This window comes from Pollicipes pollicipes, unplaced genomic scaffold, assembly GCF_011947565.3.
Source record: "Pollicipes pollicipes isolate AB1234 unplaced genomic scaffold, Ppol_2.1 Scaffold_4881;HRSCAF=5763_pilon_pilon_pilon, whole genome shotgun sequence".
In the NCBI taxonomy this organism is placed as follows: domain Eukaryota; kingdom Metazoa; phylum Arthropoda; class Thecostraca; order Pollicipedomorpha; family Pollicipedidae; genus Pollicipes; species Pollicipes pollicipes.
This window is the reverse complement of record NW_023596576.1, coordinates 16,667,107-16,677,095: the sequence shown is the minus strand read 5'-3', so window position 1 is coordinate 16,677,095 and position 9,989 is coordinate 16,667,107. Positions and strand designations below refer to the sequence as shown.

Sequence of the window (9,989 nt, the reverse complement as noted above, 5' to 3'; positions counted from 1 at the left end):
TGCATATTTGGATAGCATGGACCGGTATCGTGATTAAAAAAAACTTAACAACTTTAAAAAGTGCTTCATAGCTACCTGTTCTGGGTCACGTGCTTGTTTTGAATGTTGTTTGGCAACCAGCAGGCTTATAAACCAAGACCAGTAAGAGGACTGGGATTGTCAGACGGTGTCTTCTTATACATAACGCCTAAATCTATGACGGCAGTCTTTGACTTCCCTTAGTGCGCCGCTGTAAAGCATTCATGTGGTGTAATGAAGTCCACTATGTTTTACAGTTTCAGCACATGCAGAGTATATCATCATTGAGGAAACGCATTTCTTCGCACAATGACTTATAGCTTCTATATATTTTGTAAATGTATTTTCCTGTTACGCTTGTGGTCGCCATTGAACTGAAATGCTTTGTTTAACATGACATTTGTCACCATATTTTGTATTGCATACCTTGCCTTTTTTACATGTGATGTCTTTAGCGTACATGTTGCTGCGCTGGCATTTTAACCTCAGTGAATGTTTTACTTGGGTCATGTGCCTGGTGTCAACTTTCGCTCATTTCTCAGTCGACTATTCGTAAAAAATTGTGTTAGTATTCTAGTGTAATTATTGATTCGTGGGGATGTTGAAAACATCGCTTTGTTTGTGCCATGCATGAGTTTTGTGTTTGGCAGACTTTTATTTGAAAACCTAGCTATTGCCGAATAAACATTAGCATCTTCTGTCCTAGGACCCGTGGTGACATCCCTAGTTTTTAGGACTTGCATGCTTGCCGTTTGTCGGCACCCGCAATGTCCCCAGCTTGTGAACCCAACCTTCCCAGCTTGGTGTGGGTACTCGCCGGTCTGCTGCAGCCCATGAAAGCCTTTAGCAATGACCCATGGTGTTGAAAGACGGCTTGCAGATCACATTGCGGGCCACTGCTTTATTATTTGTGCTTCAAATTAATGGGTGCACATGAAAAATGGCAGTGCTTTAACGAACATTTATGATACTTCTACGTCGAGGGAAATGAAACGTTGTTTACCTGTGGCTGGGAGGCAAGTTCGCGTGATGCAGCCTGTGCTTCGAGGTCTCCTCATCTGTTTGGCCGCTTTTTTCCGGTAATGCTTCATTGTCCATTGGACCATGGCTCAGAATAGAGCTTTCAATATTGTAATTGCTTTTTATTGCCCAATTTATGCAACTAAATCTCTTCAACGGGTTGAATTGGCTTGATGGTAAAGCTTCCCGTCTAATCGTCGCGTCTAATCTAATCGTGTGCATTTCACAGATCTAGTATGTGCTCTGCAAGGGTTGTAAGCTAGAGCTGTGGATACGTTGAAATTTTTTATTGCAAGCCTATGATGGGTGGGTTTTAGTATTCTACTTTTTAAAGATTTGAATGTTAATTTTTAAGATTCGAATCCTCGTTTTCAGGATGTGGGGCTTTTCCGGATCCAAAAATGTTTTGAATATTTTCGAATCATGCCAATCAGATAAATACCGTTTCCAGTGTGACATCCGTGGCGTCGTGTGAACACCGGCGCAGCTGGTTCATATCGCACTCGCGCTTGTCTCGTCCGGGGCGCATCTCATTGATATAATCAGAAGCCATTAGTTTGAGCGGTAAGAATATAGTAAAAAAGTAAACGCGTGCCATTGCGGAAGTACTTGGCTCCTTAACAAACTGATTCGTCGTTTTTCTTAACGCCAACAGAAAGTATCGGGGACTTTTGCGACCATTCCCTTGTTAATTCAAAACAAAGTTTTCAAACTAAGTTTTATGACCCGAGCTTTACTAACTGCCTGACAAACAATTTGTATTTCAGGCTGTTTCTAGCGCTTCGCAAAAAAAGCTAGTAGTACGATCTTAACGAGATCACGCTTACTAAAACGCCAATGGAGACAGCGTATATGTTGCTAGGTATATGTTAATTCACGGCGATTATCCAAGGAAAGAGCAATTATTCCTAAATATCCCACTATTTTTCGGCTTTGCAAGCCCATATTTATGAACCCATGTCACGTGGCCACATGAAACACACACACACACACACACACACACACACACACACACACACACACACACACACACACACACACACACACACACACACACACACACACACACACACACACACACACACACACACACACACACACACACACACACACACAAACGCATATGTTGCTTCTTTAATTACGAGCGCATGGTTATGTAGTTTTGTGCGTTTTGAGCACATATGTATGAAGTAAGCCTCCATTAATGTAGCAGTGTCGGCCCGCTACGAAGCGTTCGGTGGATTCGTTTGCATCCCATCATCCCGCGCCGGCGGTGGATCGCCGTGCAGTGTTCCTGAATACTGTCGGCACTCGGAAACCAGACATACCAGAAAAGACGTTCTTGTTGTCAAAATAGGTATAATGAAACATTCGTGGACTGCGGAAAATTAAGGCATAATTACAAGATACGCTGGAGAGAAATCCTCGGAAAACCTTGCAGGGTAGCATCTACCCCCTCACTCTGTGAGGCAAGCATTAGGGAAAAAGACACATACCCACCAAAGCGCATAGATATCACGGAACCCTGTAATCCCCAAAACGCCTAGAACCAAACCATCCCCACAAAGCTTAACGCTCCGAACTCAATTGGAAATTGGTAAAAATTGAAACTCTAACGGAAAATAATGACTATTTTTGTAGTTTATTCAGCTAGCAAAAAAGATAAGCCAGTTGACGTGTTAGCGGCCTAATGGGTTCATGCTCACCTATGGTTTCACCTATCAGTTCTTATTTCCCGTCTGGTTGTTCTTGCCATCAAGCATTCCACTGAACTGAGTTTTCAGCCTTTTCCCGTGGCGACAGATTTAACCCATTTACGATCAAGGTCATACACTTAAGCAAAGCATTTCCGTCACGCCAGAAATTAGAGACTCCCATACATTATGCAGAGACACAAATGTCTAGCCTGAAATACGGTTGTTCAGTTATTCCTTGGTAGAACGCACGTCACATAATCCATTATTATGCACACACGCACGTGCACACACGAATACACACGCTTAAAACATGAAAAGCAATCATGCATATCTTACTACAAAGCAGATGTACAATTTACGCAAAATTTCACGCTTAGATTTTTAGAATACCTGAGCCGGAAGAAATGGAAGGCAAATGATGCACATTAGAAGTACATTGAGGGACTTGGACGCATTTTTCCGGACATAGAGTTAGCATAGCGTGAGACCGCGCCTCAAAATTGTGCAAAGGTGGTTTTTAACAGTCTTCCAGTTTTCCGTTATGCAGTTTTTAGTTTTGAATACGTCGCGCAAAAGTGTGCTCAAAGCACCATCGCATTGGAAAACATTAATGTCTCGTCTATTAGCCTGCGCATACAGTGCAAGAGTGTTAACCACGGGCCTGAGCATGCTATTCAATATAATTTTGAAATTAGCAGCATAGGCTGAAATGTTAAACTTTAGATAATGGGCATGGCATGCTTTCGGAGGCTCAAGCGGCAGCTACAGTTTGTATTGTTACGGTAAAGGTTTTAATTGATTCATGGTACCAAAAACAGCTGACAGGAAAAGTACAGTCCGTGCCCCCACTCGGGCGGGGTACTTCTGACATTAATATTGTCAGGAACGGTAGAATTGATCTTCTTACCAAAATTGTTTTGGTCGATAAAGGCATAACTTTGACAAAAACAAGAAACCCCCAGGAGGCCTGATTCTTCGGATCTCCAAAGCCACCCTAGATTTATCCACTAATTTATTGGAAATTCTGAAATGGTGACGCGGAACAAAGAATGCAGCCACCTCATGGTGTCACGGACGTCCCGCATCCCGGCGACGGCACCCCTCAGCGTGCTGTGTTCAGCAGCAAGAACCAACCCCCAGTTTCAGGTGTCACGGAACGTCGCACATCTCGGTGAGGAACCCCTCAGCGTGCTGTGGCAGCAGCCATCCCATGGTGTCACGGACGTCGCACATCTCGGTGACGGCACCCCTCAGCGTGCTGTGTCAGCAGCCACCCCATGGTGTCACGGACGTCTCACATCCCGGCGACGGCACCCCTCAGCGTGCTGTGTCAGCAGCCACCCCATGGTGTCACGGACGTCGCACATCTCGGTGACGGCACACCTCAGCGTGCTGTGGCAGCAGCCATCCCATGGTGTCACGGACGTCGCACATCCCAGTGATGGCACCCCTCAGCGTGCTGTGGCAGGGCCAGCGATCGATCATTGTTCCAATGGTGCCACAATCCACAGTTGGACGTGTGCTCCACATATATGTGGCAGACGTACTTTCTAAGCAATCACTTAACGCATCCCACTTAAAAGATCGCAGGCGAAACCAGCGCGCGCCGGGCTCCTGGTCTCAGTGACGTCAGCGCTCGCGACTGGAAGAGGCTCTGAAACACCTGCCGGTAGCCCGGCTCGGCTCTCAGTGTCGTACACCAGCCACTGAACCATCAGAGGCTCAAGTGGCCGAGCGCCGCCTGCGCGCTCCGTACTCAGCCCCGTCTGGCGGACAGCTGGTCTGCACCTCGTGCCGCCAGGCCTCGTTCATGCGAACGCCCTGCCAGAAGCGCACGCGCTCCTCGAACAGCCGCTCCCCGACCGAGGGCTCCGCATTGAGCCGCATGTGGCGCTGGCTGTGCTCGGTGAAGACAGGCCAGTCGGGCGTCGGCAGGACGGTTGAGCTGGGCCGACCGGTGCGAGCGAAGCTCGTCCACAAGCTCACCATGAAGCGGATCATGGTGTAGGTCGGCGAGTCGGCTGGGTACGCTGCCTGCTTTGCGTTGCTGAACAAGTACACCAAGTCATCGCCGTGCGTGGGATCCATGTACGGTGCATCAATTCCAAACAGCTCGGCGGCGGAGAGGCGACCAGGTCCTCTGTAATCCAGCACGTATTTGTAGACCGGCGCGTGGAGTGACGCGAGGACGCACCTCCTCCGACATGGGAGCAACAAACGGTCGGTCTCCCACAGCTCGAGCGAACGGCAGAGTGTTAGTACGGCTGAGTGTGTCATTGCCGACGTAGAAGTCAATCACTTTGGCGATCTCCACGTTTGAGTCCGATCCACAGTCCAGCGGAATGGCCCCGGACTCGCTGATAAAGCCATTTAGGATGCCCCATGTGATGGGATTTCCTGAAAACACACCTTCCGCCACTGATTTGTTTTGGAGAAAAAACGGAGCATACAGTGCTCCTTCCTCTTCCGCAATGCCGTTCATCCATGGAACCAGGTTGAATTCCCCATTCTTGATGAGATAACGCGGATCCTTTGGCAGCAGCGGCGATTCAGATTCGTGGTCCACCCGTGGATGAAAAAGCATTTCTAGCAGGCCTAGTTTCTTTTTAGCCTCCATGAGATCCCCGGAGGGGGCATTCCTTATGCACTCAACCATGATGGAAACATCGTCGGCAGAACAATTGAGCTGCTCCGCAAACTTCTGAGTGAAATCCTTCGCCTTGCCACCTGCTGCAAAGTTTGCCAATGCTGTACCTGACTGGCTGATGGCGTGGTGAAACAGGCCTTTCGCCAGGGGGCTCAGCACCAAAAGCGAGACACTGGTCCCTCCCGCTGACGTACCAAAAACGGTCACCGCACGGGGGTCTCCGCCGAATCTGGCGATATTATCCCGGACCCACTGCAGCAGCATCACCTGGTCCAGCAGACCGTAGTTGCCGGGAGCGCTTCTTATCGTGTGCCGTGAAGAATCCGAACAGTCCCAGTCGGTAGTTGAAGGTCACCAGCACCACAGCCTCGTCCATGAAATAGTTCGGTCCGTATATCTCCTCGTCTCCGTTGCCCATCATGAGGCTACCACCGTGGATGTAGACCATGACTGGCAAACCTCCAACGGCTCTCTCCAGCGCCGGCAGCTGCGGCGTGTACACGTTGGCGAACAGGCAGTCCTCGTCGCCCTCCAGACTGAAGTTCTTCAACGAATTGTACTGCAGACATGTGCTGCCGTGCTTGAGGCCGTCCAGCACGTCCGCCCAGCCCGGGTGGCGTTGCGGCGGCTGAAAGCGGAGTGGCCCGAGCGGCGCGCGCGCGTACGGGATCCCCTTGAAGCCGAAGAAGAGGCCGCCGGCGGCGCTGCGCCGCGCCACGCCCCTGACGATGCCCTCTCGCGTGGCGACCAGCGGGCGGGACTGCACGTCGGGGTAGCCGGCCGCTGCGGTCAGCAGCAGCGTCAGACTCAGCAGCACCGCCGGCGCGCTCCGTAGCAGGACGGCCATCGTCGCTGTGCGGGGGCCGACAATGCCGAGCGGGAGAGGGACGGGTGTGCTCACTCTCAGCGGGGCCGTGGCACTGACATGGGCCGGCCGAAGCTAGCTCCGTCGGCACATAAACTTCAACTACAGCAATAAACACACGAGCTCTGGACTGAGGTCCGCCATGAGCCGCTGGGACGTACAAATCCCACGACCTGATCTGTGCATGTCGGCGGCTCAGTTGCAAGCTGGATGGAACAGGCGCTCGTGATAATATATTCGTTCTCATGGGAGGAGCTTAGGGTTAATGCAGGACATTTTGGAGTGTGCGCTGCAGTCCACTTCTATGCGTCATGCCTCATCCGTCTCTGCTTGTATTCGCCGCCGTCACCATCACAAGCGATTTTTCCTGGACATGTGCCAGTCTAGCACATGTACGCGTCTAGCACTGCTAAACGCGTACGAAAGAGTAGAATGCCTCGCGTATAACCACATTCAGGGAGTAGCAAAACCAAATTCAGTCATGACACAAACCGAAGTCTAAGGATATAACCGTAGCCATCTACAGTTGCAGTGGCATCACACACGTGTAAATAGCTTGACAATTTGACAAGACGCAGTGTGTTAAGAATATCGCATGTCTTACGGTAGTCATTCCTGAGCACGTGATCCTGGTAATTTCGTGATCAACTGCGGCAGCGCGGGGGCAGAGGCATTACTTACAGTTAGGTAACAGTCTTAGCGTTGCCACGTAAGCTTAGAAGCCGTGTTCCAGATTTGCATGCGGTTTTGAGCTAAAATAGCCAACTTGAAGAGCATTTCGTACAGTTCACAGTCCTGCCCTTCTTCAGACCCAAAACCCCTAGTCTTTGGAGCTTCACGCCCGCAAGCATATGTGGCCTATTACGGGAGACTGTTTCAAGGTCACCCAGGCATCTTTGACGCCATAACTCTCATGGCGGCGTTCAAATCCTGCCATTCCATTACACATGTTACACATGACACAAGGCCAAGAAAAATGCAATTGTTGAGTCGTTTATATCTTGAGATCGTGAGCCCGATGTTCATATAAAATGTCCGTAAATTTGCTCTAAATCAATGTTGTGCTAGGTGCGATGGCGTAATTAATGACGTATTGAGCGGCAAATGTGTTAACAGAGATATTGTGATGTCTGGAACAGTATTTTCCACTTGCTCACACCAAAGGATATAAGTGAGCTTATCTCATGATATCTGGCACTTGCTGCAATATCTTCAGCTGTGGGACATTCCCTTTTAGCATTGTTGGAAACAGTCTGGTGTTCTGCAAACGCCAAGTGTTTTGGACGATCAAGTTTTTGATAATTTTTTGATACGATGATGATTTGGCTTTGGTGCGCACCGAGAACCCAAATCATCATCATGTCCAATAAGGAAAGCTTACAAAATTATCAAAAGCTCAATCGTCCAAAACATTTGGTGTCTGCATAATACCGGACTGTTTGTATCAATGCTAAAAGGGAATGTTCCACAGCTGAAGATACTGCGGCCGGTGTCAGATATCATTATTAATTTGGATAGTTTGCCATTCCTTACAACCATGAACTTGGAAGGTGTAACCATTAAACTTATGAAATAAGTTCATCATGCAGTTAAATAGGAATGTGTGAATATCGCTGGTGAATAGCTTTTGGTTCTTCCTCACTATGTCGGGGTATTCTTCGCACGATGTGCGTTGTGAGGAGATATGCATTAACTCGGTGCTAAAATGTGTTAGTCGTCACTTAAATAAAAGAACTGGATGAGTTTCTGATTGAGTCAATGAATGCGCAGAGTGCATGCTATTGTGCCTCCCTAGCGAAAGCTGTTGACCACAGGTCACTACCTAGGTCGTGAAAAGTTCCAGCAGACATGTCAGCAAATCAAGAAACTCTTTCCACATGCAGTTGTGTTAGGGTGCGTTCGGGCCACTCATTGTCAACTCAACCATTAACAGTGCAATTCCAGTTACCACTATTTCAAATCTGGACAAAACTTGGTCTGCGGGACTATGTTGTGCTCTGATCACGTTTCTAAAGACTTTAGACCTCTGCGCCCAGCCGTTTTCCGTTCATGATGACGTCTGAAAATGATGTAACGACGGGAATGCGCTCAGAAAAGCGATGATAAATCCGCAACCGTTGCTTATTTTTCGATCGGAACTTCGATTATGAAGATAATTATGCAATGTCATAGCTAAACAAGCTCATTTAACCGAGTTATTGGTGCCCTGTATTCGTTATAAACCTTTATTTTTAGGATTGCTGTTCAGGTATTTATCAGAATTCATTTAAAAAGTGAAGACCCACCACACACTAGGGCAGTGCGGCTGTGATTCCAGTCGGGGCGGACCGCCGCGCCGCGGTGCTGGCAGGCGGCCGACCCCAAGTGCCAACCGGCCCCCTAGCGACCGTCCGTTCCGTGCCGATGCTGTGCGACTTCAGACGGTTGCAGCCATTGCTCCCAGTGATGATGGCAGCGCGGTAATCAGCCCTCTTCCTCACGCCAAATGCCATCAGTCGTCTCAACCGTGGCTCAGTTTAGCGGCGTAAGCTTTGTCTGCGCAGACGGTCCCACGTGCACAGCTATCACGTGCATGCCTTTCAAAAAAGAGTTTGCGTTAACCCGTTTAACCTGAAGCATAAAAAGACCTATAAACCACTAATTCCTGAAAACTCAGTTTGGCACGTCGCAGGCGCATACAATTCTTACATGACGCATACGAGCTTCGCGTGTCTTCCACATGTCCTATTCTTGCGTGAATAATCTATCTCGGTTTTGTGATCATCGATGCATAATGATATGTATAAAAATATACATTAAAAATCTGAAGAAGTGCGGAGCAGGTGCACCCGGTTGCCTCTCCCTGAATACACGCCTGTATGTTTTTAAATGGCAAACACGTGCGTCATTATCCCATGCACACCTTCACGTGAACAACTTGGACATGTTTAATTGTGGAACTGTGACACGTGCTTACACTAGCGTATGAGCGCGGTAAAACATGCAGTGGAATTTAACGGATCTCGCAGTTTGTTAGTCTTTATCAAACCGTAATTATTGTTCACATCCACTTAGACCTCACAGTCCACATTCCCTGGTAAGGTGATAACATAGCTAGTGCTGTCAAGTATGGTAGCCAAGGCGGTATAGCAGGTTCATAAGGCGTAGGTCAGCCATCCTAAGGAATGCATGGTGGGAGAGAGCAAGGGTCACAATGAGGCCGGAATGTTTCTGTTCACGCACATCTACCCCACCATTTTCTCCCTGGCAAAAGTTGTGGTGCCTAAAATTGTGGAGACAGGATACACCTTCAAGCATTATAAAACACATCAAGCATCATGGAGTTTTTTTTTAATCGGAAAGGCAAAATGTCGCAATCACATAGATAAGACAGTAGTACTAGCCTTATTCATTGGAGAAGACCAGGAGACTGGTGATATTAGGTTGGGTTGATATTTCTGCAACATGCCTTCATCGAAGCAATAGCTGAAGTGAATTCAGGAATTCAGGAATTCACGAATTCACTTCTGCTATTGTTTCGATATAGGCATGTTGCCGAAATATCATGCCAACTATATTTCTATTCTCCTGGTTTTCTCCGAGGAATAAGGCTAGTGCTACTGTCTTATCTATGTCAACAATGATCCTCGCTAATGCACTTGAACAACTTACGTAAAATGGCATAATCACATACATCTGTTGATTCAGGCCAGTCCACAGGTCTTGGAATTGTAAATTTGGGGTAATCACCGCTGGACAGGTC

General features: G+C 48.1%; 2 protein-coding genes across 2 annotated transcripts; both read right to left on the bottom strand.

Moving 5' to 3' along the window:
- Positions 1–4,457: 4,457 nt before the first annotated feature.
- Positions 4,458–4,823, bottom strand: LOC119100039 (pyrethroid hydrolase Ces2a-like). Its single transcript, XM_037223155.1, has one exon. It carries the CDS (start codon positions 4,821–4,823, stop codon positions 4,458–4,460), a length of 366 nt encoding a protein of 121 aa, XP_037079050.1.
- Positions 4,824–5,491: 668 nt separating this feature from the next.
- On the bottom strand, positions 5,492–6,229 carry LOC119100038 (juvenile hormone esterase). The gene has a single exon (XM_037223154.1). The coding sequence runs from the start codon at positions 6,227–6,229 to the stop codon at positions 5,621–5,623; it is 609 nt and encodes a 202-aa protein (XP_037079049.1). The 3' UTR covers positions 5,492–5,620.
- Positions 6,230–9,989: the final 3,760 nt, after the last annotated feature.